At 37.7% G+C, this 23,153-nt stretch overlaps 1 protein-coding gene across 5 annotated transcripts in view; it reads right to left on the reverse strand.

Annotated features, from left to right (window-relative positions):
* Positions 1-23,153, reverse strand: part of HHAT (hedgehog acyltransferase) — a 147,074-nt gene that overhangs the window by 48,933 nt on the left and 74,988 nt on the right. For 3 of the 5 annotated variants that reach the window (XM_054063712.1, XM_054063711.1, XM_054063710.1), the window contains 2 exons: positions 10,080-10,224; positions 894-978 (listed from right to left, as the gene is read on the reverse strand). In XM_054063712.1, the coding sequence (XP_053919687.1) occupies positions 894-978; positions 10,080-10,224 (230 nt within the window). The remainder of the gene's footprint in view (positions 1-893; positions 979-10,079; positions 10,225-23,153) is intronic. The other 2 variants (XM_009559503.2, XM_054063713.1) reach the window with 1 other exon arrangement.

Here is a 23,153-nt window from a genome sequence, read left to right on the forward strand (position 1 = left end):
ATTAGTATCTCAGATGGCAGATGCCAATAATTTCACAGGTTTAGATCTTCACCAGAGCTTCTGAACTGGTTCAGGTGCAACAGAAGCTGATATATACCTAACCCTTTACACACAGCCTTAAACTAAAACAGCCACCTGTGAAATGTGAATTTGCACTCCGCTTTTATAGATTAAAATCTTTGGCCCATATTACATTTTTAAGCAGATACAACTTAATCCTTCAACAGAAAGTGCTCATGCAGCAAGTTGCTGATCCCCCTGCTATATTGCACTGCATGATACACTGTCTATGTTCTTTTCTGCTGCTTCGGACTGCTTCCTCTACAAATCAGTTCAGAAAAAGCAACTGAAAAACAGCTTTTCTCCAAGCAAGAGTGAGAGCCTATGCAAAAGCCATGGAAGAAATCTGCAAAGGCAGAGTAGGCTTCAATGCGGGACCCTCTTCAAGGTTTTTGCATGAATTAGCAGTGTAAAGAAATGCTTAGGCCAGATCTTTTTCTTGGCTGGATTTGCCTTGTTTCCATGTCTTTTTATTCAGTTCTCACTTATAGTCATTGTCTTCTTTTTATCTCTACTAGAGATTAAGAAGGAGTTGAGAAGACAGCTCCATTCCTTCACAGCAGCAGTCAGAAGAATACTAATTAGCTATTGTCTTTTGTAGTTCCCAGCTTTAGTTGTAGTTAAGCCTAAATATCTGACCCCTCTGTCAATAGCAGAAGAGTGCAGAGACTAAACACACATTTAGAACACAAAGAAATAATGACTGCTTTCTCAGTTCTATAAGATAAATTCATTTCTGCTGTTTCAGGGAGGCGTAACATCGTCCACTGCCCTTTGCAATTATGCAGTACTGCCCAGCAATTACGTCCAGCCCTATGGATGAGGATACTTACCACAGCCAAGTCAACAACACATTTGCTAACCAGATTTTCAATGAGGCCAAAGAAGCTTCCATTCCTGCCAAGAGTTTTCCCAGTCCTACTAAAAGACAAGTAAAAGGACCATGTTTACACAACCTTGCCCCTGAGAGCTTGCACTGCTCAGACTGAGGTGTGTGCTGGCTTTTGCTATTCTGCACTCTCCAGGCCTAGCCTGATCCTTACATACTTTTTCCTCAAGCATCTGGTATTGGGTGCTAGCATGACACATGATACAACAGAAGACAGACCTTCAAGCATGCCAGGACTGGCCAATGTACTACAACATGGTTCACAAGGCAGACTACCACAATGCTAAAAGAATATTTGCACTTTTAAAAAGACTTATGAGGGCCTTTAGCCACAGCTTGCTTGTAATACCTGAATTAATCCCATTTAACTGATGAACACTGCTTTCTCTGCTTCTTTTGTATGTTGGTCCAAGAAAAACAAAGACTCTCAATGTCTAGCATGAAACCCCTCCTCTTCATTGGCAAGGTCAGCCATTATCAGTGTAACATGTGGCTGCCCTGCAACAAGATGTTAATTATAGAGCTCAAGTTTTAACCATTAAGTATTCACGGAAGGAGAATTTCATGAATATGACTCATGATTCCCAGCTTCTTCATCTACTTGTGCTCCTGACTTAATATGCAACATCGCTAATCACATTATCAGAGATACAGTAATCTGCTCTCATAGACTTATGAGTCAAATAATATTAAAAGGCTCTTTGGAGGGTACTGATGGATTTCCATCAGAGCTCTAGTGATTATTTTCCCCTGAGGATCTCGATGATCCTTCTTTTGGTTACATGGGCCAACTCACAGGGCACTCTGCTCTATTAGTCATGTAGAAGTCCTGGTATTTCTGATGAAGCATTAACCAATCTGATAAAAAAAAGATGGAAAGCAGAATCTCATTCTGCTAGAACATCTGTAATAAGGGTAGGAATAAGATCAGCTAGAGCGAGACTGATTTTGTTACTGGAATTAATATCCAAACTGTCATGCAACTACTTCTTCTGGCACATCTGGAGTGCTAACAAAAACTGAATCCCTAAATTTTTTTTCATAGCTTACTTGTTGTAATATTTAAGCATTAGCTGTGGTTTCAAATGGCCAAATAATTGACAAGAGGAAGAGTTCAGTTTTCAAGATTATTCTACTGCTAGAGCAGTCTGCAGACCCACCCTGATACTACCAAATTCCTGCTAAACAACAGCAACTTTTTCAGAATGCTTCTTCCCAGTTTGTATATCAGAGGCACAGAAAAAAACTATGAGATGGTACAAACTCTCAGTTGCTCCTGATCTGGAAAAAATCTGAACTTAAGCTAAGGCAAAAGACTGTACATGCCATTAGCAATTCTCTAGAGTTGTTCAGTCATTTCACTTTCCATATTTCTAATCAGTCTATAGGTCAACTGTTCTTAAACGTTTAAACACGCTACTTGGGCAGGAATGAGCAAATTGCCTCCTATCTCGTTACTGGAGTAAAAAATAAGATATCCACATGTTGGACTTCATCTGTAACAAATGATGCCTGTATCTTGAAGATTATCTTGTTCCACATATATGTTTTGATTTCTGATTCACTACACTAAAAACATGACTGAGGCAGTTTTTATATACAACAATGAAGGAACATATAAAACCTTTTCAGTTGAGTGCAATAGATATGATAGAACAAAGATCACTGTTTTAAGCATTTTTACATCAGATGTGAGAGCAACTGGGACAACATTAAGATTCTCTGATATGCTGATTTTCAACTGTTTATATACCAACTATTTGTTAAATAAAAGATGCCTACACTACAAAGGGGTTGGCAAAGCATTATAGCCACAATATTCAAGTTTTAAACATTTTCAATTATTTGCCAAGTACTCTTCACTGTAGGATGCATATTAAACTGCAGGGAATGGAACAATACACTCACACTTTTCTTTCAGTGTTAAGAACTACTAAAGGAGATACTTTTCCATCTGAACAATGCAACTACACTACTTCAGCAATATTTTACTACTATTTCTAAAGAGATAAACAACCACCTCCCACAACAATACTCCATACCGTGATTTGAGTTTTTGTCCAATCCAGATGCAAGATAAATCTATATTCAGAGAGAAAAGTGCCACTATTGGGGGAATTTTTATAAATAATTTGCATTATAATATACAAATCACTCTTCCTCCAGAAGTGCTTCAAAGCCTAAGTTAGCATTTGCACAAGGATTACTATATTTGATAGAAAGCTTAGTTGCGAGTCTAATAAAAACTACACAGGAGAGGGTAGAAGTAATAAAAGTCAATACGTCAATGTTATTATACGTTTAGGAGCACGGATGTTAACAATAGCCAAAAAATCATGTTATTTATTGTTTTTCACATACAAGCTACTAAAACGAGAATGTAGCATTAAAAAAACCAAAATAACTATATCAGTCATTAACAACAGTGCATATTTTCTGCTTAAGATACTTAAATACTGGCATGCTACTTTGTAGAGACAAATTACTCACATTGTTTGCTGCTAATTAGTAGAATGGGCAAGAACACACAGGTCTGGTAGCTTTTCAAAGGATTTGTGGGAAAAACAACTCAGGTATCTCAACAACTGTCAGAAGTACAACCGATCTCATTAAAACATGGAGGCCTTAACATGTCTTAACATTTGTAACAGGCTTTTAAGCTAACCTACTAACAGAAAATTCAACGCCTAGGAAGAGACCTGCAACATAGAAAGTCACAACTCGGTAGCAGGAATTGTAGAAATAATAAGTCAGAACAGGGAAAGATAAAATGGAAGATAGTATATAAAATAAAAACTACCCTAATATTTAGAAGTTTATTGCTTTCTTGGAAGAAAAGTTAGTTATTGAGGAATTTCCCTGCTCTGAAATTTAGATTTATTTCACTACAGAATGAACAGCAGGCATCAGACATAATTTGTAACAGTAACTGGGAACATTTATGATGATCTCTGACTTTACAGCTAGATTTAGGACATCACTGTTTATTGCATTTATTTAGTATCTCAGCTACATACTATTACTTATACACATGCACAGGCACTAACAGAAAAATGTAGCATTTCTAGGATTATTGAAGTTAAATATGGGAATCAGGCCATTTAGTACTCTAATTCGTTCTGGCCTCACGGGGCTTAGGTAGATCTGGACCATGCACTTCAAAACCATATATTTAAATGGCCATCAGAAGTCACACATGATACCACTGCAGAGCAGAATGTCCCAGGGGTGCATCCTCTGTGGCAGACAGAACTGAGGTTTTATGTCTTAAGAGATACATAGTTCTTAATCTTCTCAGAGGAAAACAGTGCTCAAAGAGATCAAAAAAGTAGTAGAGCCACATTCCCTGGTCATCCTTTATAGGTGTCACACTGAACTTCAAGATTATCAATGGAATGGTATACCAATGAAAAAGAAGGCTATCTGTTCAGGAAGGAAACACATTTCTGCCCTCATGGTGCTTTCCTCAGGAACATCACAGCTAAGTTTGCCTCATCGTATGGTACCATTTCTCATAGGGTTTGATCAAGTCCACATAAAGTTTGTTATAATCCAAGTTGGTCATGAACTTAAATCCCAGCTCTGCACAGTTTCAGATCTTTGTGAGATGGGACTATGTGCACTAAGAAAACATACCACAGCGTGCAAATTAGTAAGAAATATAATGATGGGAGCTAGAAGTCATTTCACAGAACTGTCAGCATTTATGAGGGCTCAAGTCTACAAATGTTATCAAATACGGGCACAGTGTCTCACTCTATCCCTCTCAAAAAATAAACCAACAAACCAACCAAAACTCTACACCAAAATAACAACAGTCAAGACAAAGAGACAAGGCCTAATCAAATCAGGGGTTTTTTTGTAGGATTCTTGTACTTTTGTTTACAGCAGTGACCACTACAGGATGGTTGAAATAAACTCATTCTAAGATAAAAAGAAAGATGCTAAATGGTCTGAGATAATCATCTTTGCTTTTGAACCTGCAGACAAAACAGGATTAGTGAAAAAATGTTGTCTACCTATGCAGCATAGATGTGCTATAGTGTAGTAAAAACTCCAGTAATGTTTCCTAGGTGACAAAAATAAGCTCTTAACTGCTTTTCATTCCTGTTCCACAGGCAATGCAACTTCTAGAAGAGGATCAGCTGCCTCTCTGGCCCAAGTACCTTCAAAACAGAATTGTTAAGAACATCTCTGGCTTTGCTGCTAGAGATGCAGAAGCCAGAATGAACACAGCTTGATTTTCCGATCTGAAGCTCATATGCAGGGGAAGCATTTGGGGGAAAAAAAAAGGTATCTTTTTTCCCTGTAATCTGAAAAAAATCGATCTAGCAGGCTCGAAGTGACAGTAATTGTGGAGCCTCACAATGCTGTTTTAACATCACTTTTCAGGAAATAAACAACACAGAAAGTTGTCTTGAAAGTCTCAATGATTGCAAAGCTAAATACAGCTGGTGTTCCAGTTCCTGCTGTTAGATGGTTACTTTCTCTATTTGCGAACTGTTCTCTCAATGAGCATTTGAAAAAAAGTGAAAGAGTCGGGACTAGTTCAAATCTGAAGACAGATTAAAGGAGCTGACAGAAGGGAGAAATGGGATTCAATGATGAGAAAGAAGCAGCAGCTACATGAGTCCTGGAAATTTCTGAATAAGGGAAAAGAAAAAGATTGCATCATTCTTTCGAGAACTTTTCTTGACGGTTGCAAGTCTTAGCTGAAATTATGGCTCTTTCTAATCAGTTACATACATGCCACTGCATCCATTAGCTCATTTATGTATAAATTTCCCAAAAAGCACAGTGACACGGTAAGTGAAAAAAAAGCAATTGAAGTATTTTGTACCAGGGTATGTTACTGTGAGTCACTGTCAGACTTTTGCTGTGCATGGCAAAAAAACAGGGGAATGAGAAAGCAAAACTAGGAGCATCCCCTGCCCTTCCCAAGGTTCTTGGCTAGGCTATTTTGCATGGCAAAAGCCAGCAAGTGCAATGGCAGGGAAAAAAGAGAAACAGTGATGGTCAGTGTGGGTCACTACACTTCTTCCTCTGCAATATATGGTCAAAGTTATCTCTCTCCCCTCAACACTGAGGATGAGCAGGACCTGGAGTGGAAAAGAAAGCTAATGGCCCTCAAAAATCACTCTTGCTAGTCACGCATGACAAAAAATATCTGGCACAAGCACAGCCACATTCCCACCTTCCGCTGTTGCTTCTAAAAGCAACAATGCCACTCCTTCCAGCAGCCCTCAGCCCTGGTCACTGATGGTTAATCTACAACTCGCAGGGAAAATGAGGAACACTGCTCCTATCTTGCTAAGATTTCCCAAACAACAGTTTAAAGAAAAAGTTGTTCCAAGAGTACTCCTACATGGTCTTTTGATGTATCTGTCATTGTAGACTATGTGCATCAGGACTCAAAAGAGAAAGACATTTTAGAGGTGTTACAAGATAAGTTTTTAGAAAAGTTCTCACATGAATTTTAAAACCATTCCCACTCTCTTACTTCTCTGCTGAGCTCTGCTACAGGAACTACGAGCTGAATTACACATTGAGAAGAAAGTCCTGAGGTCATGGCAATTTTAAGCTTCTTGAGACAAAAATGAGGTCCATTTTTTATGTTCAGGCTATGTTGAAGACATAGGAGTCTACACATTCAAACTACTTCAGCCTCTGAAAGATTATGCTAAAACAGCATGCACTGGTCTGCTACACCAGCAGAACATGTGTGTTTGGCAGTATTATCTGATCCAGCTTCTACATTATCCACATAGCTACCTGTAAAATGGACTTTGCCAATCCACTACAGCAATCACTCATCATACCATCCTACACTTTACTGGCATTCATTATAATGATAAGAAAAAGGTTGTAGTATGAAACTTGCTCAAGTCACTGAAAATCTGGGGCATTTTGCTGTGATCAGCAAAGCTCACGAAATAGCAAACTTGTCTTTTTCAAAATGAGCTGTAGATTGCCAAGAATGCATCACGGTGTAGGAACAACCCAATGTTTTCTGTGTGTGGTGTAGTTTATTTAGCTGTGTATGTCACACAGAACATAATGCACAACAGTGAACACTGCCCGTGCAGTCATAGTGTAGACTCTCTTGCATTTTTTGTACCTGTACATGCCATGTTTAACATAAAGGCTTTAACATAGTATATGAGATGTGGGCTCTTCGTGATTAATTCTGACCCTGCAAACATATTAACCCAGGCAGATGTGTCTGCACACATTCTGGGACTGTCTAGATAAAAAGATCTTTCTGCATTTATATGATTGCAGGATCAGGCCCTAAGATTGTAACGGACAAATGGCAAATCATTGATATTCAACAGCAACAGTTTAATTTAAACATGGCAATGCTCCAACAAATTTCATCTAGAACGGAGGCTCAAACCAATGTTATTCAACAGAAAACAGAAGAACATGCTTTATTGCTTCATCTCTAAAGAACAGCCCCAAAACCATGTGAATATTTGCTTTTATACAGCTCTCATCCTTCGAGAGATAAGCAGGGAAAAAAATCACTGTATGCTTATTACTGCAGACAAAAATTCTATTTTCTTGGTATTTCATCAGTTCACTTCACAATGAACTGGACCTACCAAGTAAGGTCGCATAAATGACTATAAAAACAAGCTTCCTTTGTGCATGAAGAGGAATGAGTAATTTGAAAAGATGTGACATCTTCAGTACTATTCCTGCCACTACACAATATTTCTCAAAACTACGCGATCCATCAGTGTAGCATTCATACATGTATTTTAGGAAAAAAAAATAAAGAACTTAAGTAAGTTTATGCACAACAGCAGCAAGTGAGATTTCTCAGCAAAAGTGAAATCTGGAGGAACAAGAATGCTGGAAGACCATATGCTAGTTACTGTACAGCAGAATCTTCTAAATCAAAACAAGGTCCATCTCAAAACACAAACTACAACTCTGAATAGTCAGTCACTGAAGTAGCCCTTCGTTTTCTTTTCAGTTGCAAACAAATTTGAATGAGGGCTTCACATGAGATGCACAGAACAGACAGCAAAATATCATACAGACACAGGGACATCATCCTTTCAGGTCCTTTGCTACCTAATTTCATTCCTCCTGCACCTTTAAGCCTCTTAATATCTAGATATTTATGGATCGCTGCTAACAATCTCAGAAGCTAAGTGCAATATAGCTCCTAATACATCATTGCACGATATCAGCAACACCTTAGGGTTAAAAAAAAATTGCAATTGTCTTACATAAACCAGACTAGAACATACAACAATCCGATACAGGAATGTCTCTTCTTTTTTTTGTTAATGACATCTCAAACAACAATGGAGCTTGTTAATACTTTCTTTGCAGAAACTTCCATTTTCTCCCTTCTCCCCTCAATACTTTCCTCTCAAAACAGAATGCCATTTATTTCAGGGTTATGACTCCTAGACTTCCAATCACATTGCCGTATTTCTTTCCCTTTAATTGTCAGACGTTTATTATTTTCTTAGACTGCAGTAACCAAAACTAGACATATTTTAACTTTAACCTTCAAAATGCCATATAGGAGAAGAGGTTATATTATGTATTTTACACTGTTGTCAATGCAACTTGGTGTAAGGTCTATTTTTGCTGTCAGCGGTATAACATGATGCACAAAGGTTGCAATCTGGTAGAACAGTCAGATACCCTTCATTGCAGGACTTCAAGCAGCCAGCCTTTCTATCTTTCTGCAGTAAATAATTTCTAACCAAGGGTGAAATTCACTCTTAGTTGGATGTCTACTGAAGGACACTTTCTCAAAGGCTGGATGTCCAATCTAATCTAAACTAGCCAGTACAACATGCTTCTGAACTCAGTGAAGCATGACAATGCCACTCATCCCATGCTAAGATAGATGTATGTGGGATGAACTGCCCTCAAGAGAGGCAGTCCTCACAATTTAGCAAGGAAAATTGGATAGTTAAAGTAGGGGTTTATACTTCAGTTAAATGATGGCTGTCCAATTTCCAGGCAGCTTCTCAAAGTAAAGTATACCTGACATGTACTGTGTTTTTTTCCTTATTGCTCTGGTCCTCCATTCCTCGCAAAACAGAGAAAAAGCAGGAAGTATTTTTTATTTTCATCACCCAATATACCTGTAAGCAAGCCTTTGGCCATGCTTACTAAGATAATTCAGCCTCTTAACTAAAAGCATTGCACAGCACCAGCTGTCTGGTTTATGGCTAACAAAGGAATGAACAAAGAGTATATATATTGCAGTATTTAGTTTGGTCAGAAGATATCGATGAATTGGATTCACCAGAACAGTGCAGACTATACACGAATTTATTTATCTTTATCTTTTAGTGTTACACTCTTCAAACATATGTGTACATTTTTATTACAAACCAGGAGCAATAGACAGTTATGGTCTTTGTAGGAGAGCACTTCTAGGCTCAGAAGCCAATTAGTTCTTCCCTCATGACAAAAAAATATTCCTCTACAAGACCTTTATTTGACAACGTGGGGCTCTGGCAGCAATAAGAACCTCAGAAAACTGGTCCTGCTTACACTGAGCTTTGGCAAAAAGCCTGAAAGCTGGATTTGTCTGCTGAGTCAGCTCACAGCACAATGCTGCATACTGCTTATTCAGCAGCACCACAGGCTGTACTGTCACCCAAGCTCCCCTGCCTTCAAACCTTGTCCTCAGTAGTCAAAAAGTCCCTATCCTAACAACAGATCCACTATAAAAAGAGACTTAATGGCCAAATTATGCTGTATTATGCAGATCTCATTCACTGACCTTCCACAGAATCTATGGAGTTTGCTTTAGTACAGTTCTTCTTACTGATGTATATGCGATGCAGAGAAAAAAAAAAAAACCAGCCTGGCTAACCTGTCATACATTATTTGATCTTCAGTGATGTCACTGACAAAGAAGCCCAATGACTTTCTCTCTAGATTCGATGGGAGAAAGACAATGTTTCTTTGTAATCACACAGCTTGCATAATTATATAGATTTTTTCAGACACATTTTTTTATGGTTTTGAACAGAAATAGAAAAAGGCTACTCCCTGTTAGTGCACTGAAAGAAGAACCTGGCTCAGCGCACTTTATGCAATACTTGGAAAATTCTGTTATCTAGAAAGCATATAAAAATAAACTTGCCTTCCATAAAGATCCTGTTCCAGTAGATTTTTCCAACGTGATTTCCTCCAAGAAATACTAGATTTGATAAAATCAACATTGAAGTGCTAACAGATGCTAGGACAGCATGAAGTCGACGACAAATTCTTGGTGAGAAGAAACGTTCCTGAGGGTCAAAACAAAAGGTGAAGATGAAGTTAACAACCCCTACAATTTTTCAAGCGATGTTAGAAAAAGACATTGTAGTTATGACAAACAATTTTTATCCAGTTCAAATTCTTTCGGAACAGACCCCTAAGCTTTTAAAATATCTAGCAGCTTCCACCAATGTAATTTAAGTTTAGGTAAAACTTCATGATAAAAAGTGGTGTTGAATCACAGATGAGGTTGGAAGGGACCTCTGGAGGTTACCTAGAAAGGTCATCAAAGCAGCGTCAGCTAGAGCAGGCTGCTCAGGACTGTGTCAAGATGGGTTTTGAAGACCTCCAGTGATAGAGTCTGCACAACCTCGATGGGCAACCTGTGTCTGTGTTTGACTACCCTTCACAGTAAAAAAAAGTTTTTCTTACACTTAAAATGGAACTTCTTGTATTTTAATTTGTGTCTGTTGCCTTTTGTCCTGTCATTAAATACCACTGAGAAGAATCTTAACTTTGTCTTCTCCTCCCCTACAATTAGGTATTTATACACATGGAGCCTTCTCTACTCTGGGCTAAACAGATTCAGCTCTCTGGGTCTATCCTCCTTTTATAGCAGATGTTCCAGTCACTTCACTATCTTTGTGGCCTTTTGCTGGACTCATTCAAGCATGTCCATGTCTGTCCTGTACCAAGGAGCTCAGACCCAGACGCACCTCTATATGTTCCATGTCTTAAATCTTTTCTTTTTAAGTGTACTCCTTGATGAATTTTTGCTGATGAACATAAACTGCAACAACATGCTTTTGGGGTGGATAATACTATCCAATAAGTTCCACTATGGAGTAAAGCACTTCAGTACAAAACAAACAGCATCAAACAACTTCAGAAGTCATCATTACTTTGGTTGTTTAATAAGACTTCACTGAAAGATTCTAGAGTCAGATCAGAATCAGCTATCACAATGAGTCTTAATAAACAGACACTTCCATATAAAAAAAATATTTAAATACACATGCAATCTCAATTTTTTTTTCAGTACAAATATAACTGCTCATGTTCAAATGTATAAACATCTGTTATAAAGTTTTTGGTACTATTGTTGTAATGATACAAATAAAGTAGATCTCTTTCCATCATATACTAGTTTATATTTTTCGGAATCTGTATTTTGCATTACCAACACAGGTATGAGTGCTGCACAGAGACTGCAAGAAGATAGTCAAAGAAGGGTGAAAACATTTTAGCTTCCTCCAACATTTAGTTGTTCAAGCAAATTATAACGAGTGCTATATCAAATCACAGGCAAATACTGTCTCATTAATACATAAGGAAAAATATCTTGTCCTTCGTGGCCCCATAGTGTCTGAATTTGCAAAAGACTGAATGCTTCTTGTAAAGCGATGAGCATTTGCCACAGCATGGGAACTAAGTATAATATTAGACGCTGCTCAGCCTTCATGTTATAAACATTGATGTTGCAGGAAACATACAAGTTTGTGACTGCAGCATCAAAAAAAAAAAAAGGAGTAGTAATTAATCTTTAGTAGCTGCAGCCAAACCAGAATTCATTCTCAGATAACTGAAACAACATAAACGCACACTCAAAACAGAACTAAAAACACATTCCTAGACAATTAAAATACTAACGCCAGTTACAAGCATAAAAAAAGCAATTTTAACATATTACTGCACAGTTGATCTTTGGTAAATTGAATGTTAGCCCCAGTCAAAACTATATCTGGTGTATGAGTCAGTCTGAGTCAGCACAAAGATGGAGACAGATAACCTTCAAGGAAACATACTGTATCAGACTGTATGCGCAATACAGGAATAGTCAATCTCCCAGGAAAAACACTCATGTACGAAAAGAGGGATTGAAATTTTTCTCTGAAAATTCTGGATCAAAACTAGGGCATGATAGGAAAAGAGCAGAGAATATAAAGTAATTACATAAATAACCATAGACACTGACAGTTACTTAGTAAAGCAACTTTTTCCCTTTATAGTACTTTGCACCTCTAAAGCTACCCAAGGACTTCTGAAATATTCTCCTTAGTTTCTACACTGGTAGAGGATATCTTAAGTTTGTCTCCTCCTGAACTACACTGTATGAATGTGTAGTCTCATATATGAAAAACATACGCGTTTTCAGTGTGCATAAGTGTATGCACTCAGATAAAATGTTCAAAATATCACTATTAAATGCATGTTAACAACCAGGTTTAAATAAAGAGCAGTGATATTCATGCTAGCTTAAACTTCTGTGTTAAGAGCCACTCAACTTACCCTCTTCTTACTCCAGGATAATTAAATGTGATCAGGTTGTACCTTACCTATATAGCATAGTCTATTATCAGATCTATCTTTCACTCTCCCTTTGTCCATCAAACTAATTTGTCAACTCTACAGAGAAACAGTTTTAATTAGGAAAGGGGGGAAAAAGAAAGAATCTTCTGGTAGAGCTGTAGAAAGAGCTAGAGATGGACAACCCATCAGACAGCTGGTGTTGGACTGCATTTTCCACGAAGGCACTGATTAGACTTGGTAAATTTGTGAGATCTGCCTGTTTTACAACCTAATGCAGTACAACTAAGATAAATAACACGAATAGCCAAAAAAGCTCTGCCACTTTTTTAAAAAAATGAGTACAGCTATTAAAAAAATAAACAAAACTGTTTCATATAATACATCATCCTCTACAAAAGTGCTATTACGTTTAACAATACAAGTTAACTGTAGTACAGACTATAAAAGCCTTTGGCCATCTATAAAGTATAAGGGAGTAACTTAAGATAGAAACAGCTTAGACAAACACTGAACTCTTTCTGGGTTTTGTTGTAGCTAATTTTCATTAAGTTTGCTAGGCACTTATCCAAAAAGCAGTACACATTTTCCTGACAGTCTCTGATGTCAATACAGCTTTTACGCGGCTGCACTGAAGGTATAAAAAGAAAATGTTCTGTAAGCATCTCATGTCATCCAGAAAAAGCTAACTATGAATGTACCTGAGCAGCTATTGTGCTCAAATTAATACACTGGAAGCATTAATTTATCCATGAAAAAGGACTGAGGCTGGTCTAGATAATCCTTAATAACATCCGTGATTTAAACATCTACCAGCATGTGGATTTTTCTGAATATATAGCAAGTTGTTTTCATGAAAGCAGACAAAATGAAAAAAAAAAATCCTCCACACCCACAACTGTTCATTCTGCTATTTAATGATTTTATCAATATGTTCCATTGCAACAACACAAGCAGCTGCTATGGATTTGTCTGGATCTTTGTGCTGTCTCTTTATCTCTCCTCTTTTCCAGTTGGAAATACCACTAGAAGATGGAGCGGTGAAAAAGCACCTACTGTTAAAATGACAATGAATCTGTGTCTGTCTGGCAAAACCCCTTGAATTTGCGTCCTTCTTCAATGTTCCATCTCGCACATAATCTCGCATCAATACTTCATCATACTTTACTTTTAGTAATCACCACCACCTCACCTTCCCATACACATTAAAATAAAGGGACTATAGCATTTAAACTACACAAAAAAACCCCAAACATATTGTCAAGATACTCAGTCCAAAGGCATGCAGCATGACACAGGAGGTGACTTACAAAGGTTGGCTCAGGCCACCTCTCCTGGAACTGAATGGGATTTGGTGTAATATTCCAATGCAATTCAATTCCTGCTGCAAAGGAATATCAGTCTCAGATATTTTTGCCAGACAGACACTTTTGCCAGAAGTTGGGAAAAAACTTCTCTCTGCACATTATTTGGTCTAGAAAATTTGGCTAACATCAGATCTCTCTCAACTGGGCCTTCTCAGTCATCTTAGGAAAAATAAATGATACTATCATTTCGTAGTGGTGTATCTTGAAAAGTATATCTTCATATGTGTTTGAGAGTTGTGGAAGAAGATAGGCATGAAAAGGATTTCCACAGTCCAAATATTCCCATTCCTAAATCCATTTCCAGTTACATGCGCATGCTATATGTAGCTTTTAAGTAAAAGCCAAGCTGGAAATATGAAACTTGTATAATGGTTGTTTCTTGAGAAAGACAGATTTTGAAGGACAATACACACCAGAACAGATCATTTAAGTTAGAATTAAGAGTCAAGTTAAAGGACATGGTGCAAGTTTGAAGTCAGAGAGGACGTGAGAGAAAATACTCATTTAATTTGCTTTGCAAGGTAGTAATTACACCACTATGAGCAGAAAACAAACAAACGTGACAGAAGTGGCTTCAGACAGAAGTGCATCATTTAAAAGCACTTCTAAGGTGAGTTAGAGCTCATCAACAATAAATTTGCATTTTCACTGATTTACCGGACTGTGTACAATATTACGGAATGGCAAGGAGAGATGAAATTGAGGGACCAGTTTTTCCTACGTGCATTTACACCTCCTAGCTAGCCAACAACAGAGAAAATACTTTGGAGAATACTGATCAGCATAAGTCATCCACCCTCCTGAGGAGATGCCCAAGACCAAATTTTATACAGCAGTCAAAACTAAGTGGTCTTATACAAAACATCACACTGAAGTATTTCTTTTACAGAAATACATTCCCTGGTATTTTATCAGCGACCCAATCCTACATCTTCATACACAACAATTCTTAAACTTTTTCTAGCAACAGTGGTGGCACCGTGGTGATTTGGCATGTCCCAGATGCTTGTTATTGAGAGGGATGCTGAATCCATGCTTCACACTGTTTTAGGGAGGGCTTGGGAACTGGGGTGCATGTTTTCCACTATGCTGCAAACCCAGCCTGATGACAGGGCTACATGTGGCAAGAAGTCTTCCCTAACAGACATTAGCTGTAAATTCTTACTAACTGCTCAGAAGTTGGAAAATACATACACATGCTGTATTCACAACGCATCTCATTTATACAGCTGGCCTTGGACAGATTAAAGAAAACTTCTACATAAAGTCAGTGACATTATCAAACTTGCTCATACCAAAAATAGTTCAAGAATTCTCAAGCAAGGGAATTAAATTTGTTGCAATTTAAACAAGCATCCATCTTCATGGATTCAAACAGATTCGCAATATTTATTTCTTTTTGAAATACCCTTCCACAGACTTGACAATCCAAGCACATGGCAAAATAAGAGTGTATGGTAAAATCTGAGAAGCAGTTGAATATTTCTTATGGGAATATACGCACCATGGAATAAGATGAACAGATACTATGGCCAGAATGACATGAAGCAAATTAACTACCGTGAATATAACACCTAGTCCAGTATTATCTTTCACTGCCTCTCCCAGTATATGAGAGCAGAGCAACTGTGCTTCCTATGGTTATTAAACCTCCATCCTTTCAGTTTCCTGAGGGTTTTTACTAGAGAAGTAATGTTTAAAAGCTAATGGAATGTTGAATCAACTTTACACAGCAAAAATGAAATGAAATTGTCTTTGCAATCATCTGTTAAATAGGGTTTGCAAGGATTTTTGAGAGGAGTGGACAGATGCGTAAAAGTTTGTCAGTAAAGTTGCTGTAGTACAGGAGGCGTACGGGCAGTGCCATTATGCATATCAGGAAAAGGCTCGGAGAAACACTCAACTTGCTAGGGTTCCTTTTACCAATGCAACTTGCGGACCTGAATACTTTAGGCTTCAACACCCACTGCATTAAAACTGAAGAGTAAGGCCCGAATTTATTTACGTCTATACAGAAGCAAGAGATACCAATCAGTCAATCTTAAACATGATTATAAGTGCCTTCTTTTGGAAAATGTTCTTAGATAAATGATAGGTCAACTCTTCAATGTCTATCCCTAAACTTGGTAATCACCCCATTACCAGAAGAGTGAACACCTCAATGCACACCTCGAATCTGGGTCATCCGCAATGCAGCCATTTGCCAAAAATAACAGGACAGCATAAAAACAAGAGCATGGGTGAAAATCTGAGAGAGAGCGAAGAGCAGATGGGACAGTGGGAAGGGAAGTGACACATCCTGACTAACAGTTACCGGCTATTTTATCTATCTGCAGTGAGGCACACTGAAAATGGAGGACAGGGTGTGACTGAGCAGCTGGGGGAGCAGATGGGACGGAGGAAAGGCTGAAAATTGTGACAAAGCTCTGCCAAACAGAATGCCAATTTATTTAATTTTTAAAGTGAGCAGTAGAAATTAAGATGGGTTGGGTCCAAGCAGTGGGGTGACTTCTAAAAATGTTTAGTTTTTACCTATTGACACTGTGTTTTGTGACAGAATCATGTTTGGAAAAAATGCAGACTCAAAGGGAGGGACTAGATGTGTTCATTACTGTTGGTAGATGTCAGGCTCAAAAAGCCTCAGAACCAATGAAAAGACAGCTGATGAGAGGCTGATATGTCAATACAATACCTACTGCACTCTGAAGTTGGGGGACAGATGCTGAAGAGGATAAGAGTAGAGACTCTGTCACAGAACACATGCAAATATGAATACACATGCAAAATGCCCACTTCTGAAATAATCCGAAAGAAATTGTGGAATCTCCAAATCTATAACAGTAACAAGATATGGAACGGGCCTGCAAGTGGGAAGTGAACAAGATATGCTACCAGATCTTAACCATCAGCAACTGCCACACCAAATAGAAGAATAAATTTAATTTCCTATCAACATATACTGTACCCTTCAGAAATCATGGTAAGCATTCCTGCTTGCTCTGCCTTCGCCCAGGTCTAACCCAGACCCAGTCCTCTTTTCTTTGTTTCACTTTATTTTTCTGGCATTTTATTTTGCTTGTAGTTGTTCCTTCCCTTGTCCCCAAGCTGAACTGTGGCCTGAGGTCACCTCCTATTTCTTTTCAAGGTACAAACTTTTCTTCCAAAGCAAAGGCAAAAATTAGCTCCTAGGAAGTTCACACAAGAAGGTGGGAACTGACAACATTTTTCCAAGAGACAGGATGATACAAATGACCTGTAATTCCCTACATTACTCCTATAAAAAGAAAACCACACAATTGAATTCAAGCAGCTGTCAGTTAAGATCTATTTTCACAAACAGAACTTGTTTCTGAATTTAGGAATAAATGCTATATATAGTATTCTAGAAGATACTCATCTTCTCTATTGATTTCTTACTAAACATTCACTCAACAAAATGCTGTCTTGCACTAGCATCAGTTCATTTTTAGATCTTCCAAAAGATCTCCATTTATAGCATCTCTCAGCAAACAGCCAGCCCTCACACCCTTCTGTTTGAAGGAAGCCTCCTACTGGCTCGTATGTATGCACTACACTTACAGATGCATGTGTGAAAGTTTGACATACACAGAAGTAAATTTCTCTACTTGCTCCTACACGTACTCTTCACCCTCAGAGAACCTGTACAAACATTTTTTTTTTAACAAGTGGCAGCTTGTAAAAAGTGCTAAATGAACAGCATTGAAATCCACAATCCTCTTTTGTGTTTAAAGCAGAGAATTTCACCAAATTATGGCAGTGTACATGCTCCAATAAACAGGTTTCAGCTCTCACCAAGGAGGACAGATCAAGACAGCATTGCAGTCTCCTCTGTAACCAGGTCCTTATCATCCTTATTTTTGTTGTTCTGGTTCTCATTCTGACCAAACTGATTCTCTTAGTTCCCCCATCCACATTTTAATGTTCTTACCTTTTAAATTGTAATCAAATTGGGAAAGGGTCTAACTTCACTATTAGTGCTGCATTTTGGTCCTGCCCTTACCACCCTCCTGCACTGCTACTGTGAAACTGTCAACAAATAACATAGTAATAATCCCCATGGAGACATCTGATAAACACTCTCTGCAAATACAGACCTCGCTTTCCCTGTGGCCAGTTTCTGTACCACAAGACGGAGCAGAAAGGCAAGAACGCAACTGCTCCTTGGTACCTTAACTTGCATATCTGTAACTGCTGACATCTATTATTTGGACCAATTTTTGAGGTGAGCATCAGAGGGAGGCTGTATTCATGTAACGGTAATAAAGAAGTGCAGAATCAGCATCACCCTACCTTGTTCTCACTCTACAGCATGATTTACTTACTTTTCAAACTGCATTATGGCCTGAGCACCAGAAAATTGCTTGGTGTCTCTAAAACAGAAGAGGAAGTAAATAATGCTGATAAGTGGAAGAAACATTTTTTTGTTATGACAACTGAACAGCTACACAAGGGGCTTTCCTCCCAGCTAAACACTGTGGTCTGAAACAGAGCAGCAATCACCTAGTTAAAGATGGATGGAAAATCGTAACGGTTTCTCTACTGCTGCCATCAAAAATAGTATTTCTTGCACAGATTTGACCAAACAAATGGATGCTTGTACTACGGAAAGGAATTTCCATTGGTTTGAGTTAGAGTACATCTGCTTTGGATAACACAGATTTCTGGTTAGAGCAATTATTTGCTTTAATTCCAAGGTGGGGGGCATGCCCCATCCGCTGGTCTGGGTTTTGAGATTGCGGGTGATACCTACATCTCAAAAAACAATCCTGCTCTGGAGAAGAAGAGTCTGATTAAGGGACACTGTCCAACTACCCCAACCTACATTCTTACAGATTCTCAGAGTGAAGTGACAGACCAAACAAAAGCCTATAGCAAGCACATAAAAAGGTCATGAAAAAAGGTATCATTGACAATTCTTGCCACTTAATTGAATTGTCATGTTGCAATAAAAGTATGTATGAATTACACAAAATCACTAGTAAAAACCAAAAGACCAGGTAGGCCTATTGTTAGTAAACCAGTGATACAAATACGCCTTCCTCCAAATGAAGCAAAATCAAGATCAAAGCCTAGTGTGTACTGAAGAACAGATGAGAAGAGTCTGTCTTTATTACAGACATCTTATTAAAGATCTGATCTTGCAGGTTGGTCAACAAACATACTTGCCTTGAACAAGTTTCTAATGTTTGGTCAGATCTTGCTTCAGCCAGCTGTAGAAGAAAGGTTTACAGCTCTCTCACAGCAGTTAAAACAGAGTTACACTTGCAAAAAAAATTTCTGTCACTGAAGGAGATAGTCCTACATTTGCTCAATGCATACAGGACATGGTTGTGAAATTCAAAGGAATCTTTATCTTGGCTAGGCTGAATTTGGACCCTAACACAGGGCTGAGTAACTACTGCAGTAGAACCCAATCGATTTCTTTGTCCAACCAAGATTAAATACAGAAGCTTAGCCTACTACCCTGTACTGCTTACATATGTTTGCAAGTGTGAGGTGCAAGCAGTTGGGCTCCTCCTCTTCCACTTCCTTTCCTTGGCTTTTGTCTTTTACATTGTACAGCTTTGAGTGTTTTTCAGATTCCTCTCCATGAGATAAATCAAGAGGAAGTGAAGCTTTCTGCTCGGGTAAAGAGCTAGGTCAGTCCAGGAAACATTCCAGCAGGAAGGCATGCAGAGAAGGAAAGTAGTGAGACTGCAAGGAAGGGAGGAAAGGGAAATTAAACCTTCCCCTTTCAATAGCAGTGAGCTTTTAGATCAGTTGAATTCCCTGACAAACCAAAGCCCAGAAGTCATGCTCACCAGTGAGCACCATTCCATGCTCCATACCACCTGCGAAAGATGATTGCATAATGCACAACTTATTAATAGCTGTACAAATTTTAATGCACCTAGCAAAAGAAACAGGGCAAGCAAAATTAGAGAAAAAAAAAAAAAGACAAAAATCCCACACCATACCCAACCTTTTGAAAGACGTCTAAAGTTCTTTATGCTGTGAAGCTGAGGATGCCAATTGTCATTGTCCAGACCTCTGGTACCCAAAATAACAGTGACATTTTAACTATGAAGACAAATGTATGAAGTTCATTCTTTCTGGGAAAAAAAATTCTAGCACGCTAACCAAAAACATGGGACATCATACAAAATACTTCCGCTTCAGCAAAAGGTGGTTGGGAAGGCAATAATAATGTACTGAAATAGACTTTATTAGTCCACCTTGTTACTCATAAACAAAACCATAGAAATCTAAGTATTTTTTATTTTAAAAGGTAAAACACTTACACGGAGAGTAAAAATTACTTTAAAATAAGTCATGATTAAAATTAGTTGGTTTCTCAAATTGAATTGTTTATGGTGTACTTAGTTTCTTACTAAAACAAGTTAGAAATAAACTCTTAGACTAGAAAATCTTCATAGCACCATTTTTAGAAGATATCTTTGTTTCAATTTAAAAAATTCTTACTAGACTGATAGTTTCACTTTATGAAAGAACTAAGAAGATGAATGTTGCTGTTTTAATTGAGATTAAAACATTCATTTTAACAACGTTCCAACTTTAATCCCTTTGCTACTTCTTTTAAATGATTTCCAAGTAGTTAAAAATCCATTGATTTAAAGATGCTGTCTGCTATTCTAAGGTTTAGATCATTCTAAATCAATTTTTATATCAAGATCTAATTTCTCATGTGCATCTACGTCTTGTTTTCCTTAAGGAAAAGGGAGTAAGAAAAAAATTGAAATATTTGGAAAAATGATAACTATTAGCATTTTCTTTCAGAAATCTGACATTATTTATTAGAAGTCAATCCAAATTCTGTCACTGATTTTGAATGAATTACTACTGGAGCCTCTGTTCATTTGTAAGAATTTAATATGGAATCAGTGACACAAAGCACTACTTTGCTCAGTATGTGTATAAATATCTCCTGAAAAAGTGAAAAAAAAAAAAGAACTGACAAAACCACAATGAAACCTCTCCAGCTTAATATAAAGTTTCCAGATGTGCCCCACCTGATTAGCATTTATTGTTGTTTTGTATAGAATGCTTTAATGAAAAGACAGTAATACTTAATTCAGTTCTAATTTACTGATACGTAACAAGTAATTTCTAGGGAGTAAAAAGATACGTACAGGACCTTTTACAAGAAAACTCACTGAAACATGGAAGTTCACAGCAGTGTAAGCTGAAAAGTACATAAGAAGGAGCATCAGCTATTTTAGAACTGAACTCAGAACACCAGGAACTCATTTGCAACCAGTACAGTTGAAAAGTTTCAGATCCAATTTTTTGTGTGAGAGTATTTATTGTTTTCAGTAAATATTGGTTTATATGCTGATTTTACTTCTCACAAATAACACCCCGGTGTCTTTGTTCATTCCAGTTCAATATGCCCAAGACGACATTTAAAACTTGTCAGACTGCTACAAAACTGTTATTTACCCGTACTGCACTAGGTTCAAGTGCTGAGATTTAAACTGCCATAAAATCTGCACATTTATATATACATATATATGGTCTAATTCTTTTTATATATATTCTTAGTCAGCACAAGGATTCAGTGAAGGATGAGACTCAAATGTGCTTTATTTAGAATTCTAAATCTTTCTTTTGCAAGAGATTTGAGACGATATAGTGGGGAAAAAGAGGAAGCAGTTTTGATATAACTCATTATTCTTCGTGATCAATTCAATTTTTAAAACAGAGCAGAATTAAAATTCGAGTTATTCCTCATGATTTTTTGATAATGATGTTTTTTATATATATAACTAATTAAACACCTCCTTCTCAAATTAATTATGTAACTCAATGTTAGCAGCAGTTTATGAGGAGGTTTGGTAAACAGAACGGGTTAAAAAAAAGCATAAACCTCTCCTTTGCATTTTCACATAAATTCATCTGCTATTCTGGGGACAAAAATAAACTTCTATTTTCAAAAACAGACTTCAAGGGGCAACACAGCAAGTGAGTGAAGCATAAGGATGCAAATGGCTTCAGCTTGTCAACAGATGATATTTAAGTGAAAACCTCATCCTTTGTAACAGGACTCTCCACACCACAGAGACTAAGTTTGTAGCACACCTCTCACTAAGACAGGATTATGGGAGTCCTTCCAAAAGACAGATTATGAGGAGAAAAGGAAATACATACAGGGCATTAAGAAATGTGCAGCTTATTTTAACTGTAAGTGACGCTTCTTAGAGAAAGTCACATCACTCCACTCCTTGATAAGGAAGTCTCAAAGTCCAACCACACATCTGCTCCCCTTCCATTCAAGAAGAGTTTGTTAGAAGAGAGAAGAGAGAGGAACAAGAGGGAGTTGGTAAAGAAAGTGGCTCATGTAGGGAGATCTTCAAGGCACAAGGCAAAGCATTACTCAGCCATCATCAAATGCAAGCACATAAAAAGTTTATGAATGCATTAATTCAAATGCCCAAACTATTCATATTAAAAATGTTTGCTTCAGAAATATTCCAGGGACAGAGGCGATAGTACCTTCTAAGAAAGGTCTAAAGCCACATTTCCAAATGGAAATGGAAAACAAGGGACACATGGAAGACGTTGGGTAAGCCTTTAAAAACACTGGATAAAAGCAAAGGGGAGGAAAGTAGTAAAACTCACTTGGTTCATTGTTAGGGAGTTAATTTATGCAAAAAAAAGAACCCTACCGCCAGCATCAGTTAACTATAATTAGAACTATGTGTTAGAAATTAATCCCACACACATAACCCCACCTCCATAATGCCATGTCTTTATAATTTCTATGGTATTTATGCACTTAATTCCTTAAGAGTTCTTTTAAAATTTCTAATAGAGACACCAAATACTAAGACCCCTACATTTACACTTCCTCATACAGCTGGATGCCTAAAAAACAATGTTGTCTTCCAGTCCAGACACAAACGCATGCAGCCAGTCAGATGCTGATGCCTGACATCACCCTAGAGGAAGGATTAATGGATCTAATAAGCTCATTCTCTAAGAAGGAAAAAAAGCTGATTCCAGACTGTCACTGAATTCCCAGTGATGGACACATGGATGATATAAGGTAGCACTGGCTGCTATTGGCTACAAATTACTCAGCTGTATCAGTAGCCACACATTGGATGCCACAAGAGTGAAAACTGAGATGGGTGGGATGGAGAACAAGAATAATTAATTGAGCATCACGACTTCATCAAGTTGCAGAGAATCACTACCACAACAGCATTACATGGGAGTACGAATTCAGTACACTCATTACTACTAAGGAAGCAAGACATAGG

The sequence above is a fragment of the Cuculus canorus genome, chromosome 3, assembly GCF_017976375.1.
Source record: "Cuculus canorus isolate bCucCan1 chromosome 3, bCucCan1.pri, whole genome shotgun sequence".
In the NCBI taxonomy this organism is placed as follows: domain Eukaryota; kingdom Metazoa; phylum Chordata; class Aves; order Cuculiformes; family Cuculidae; genus Cuculus; species Cuculus canorus.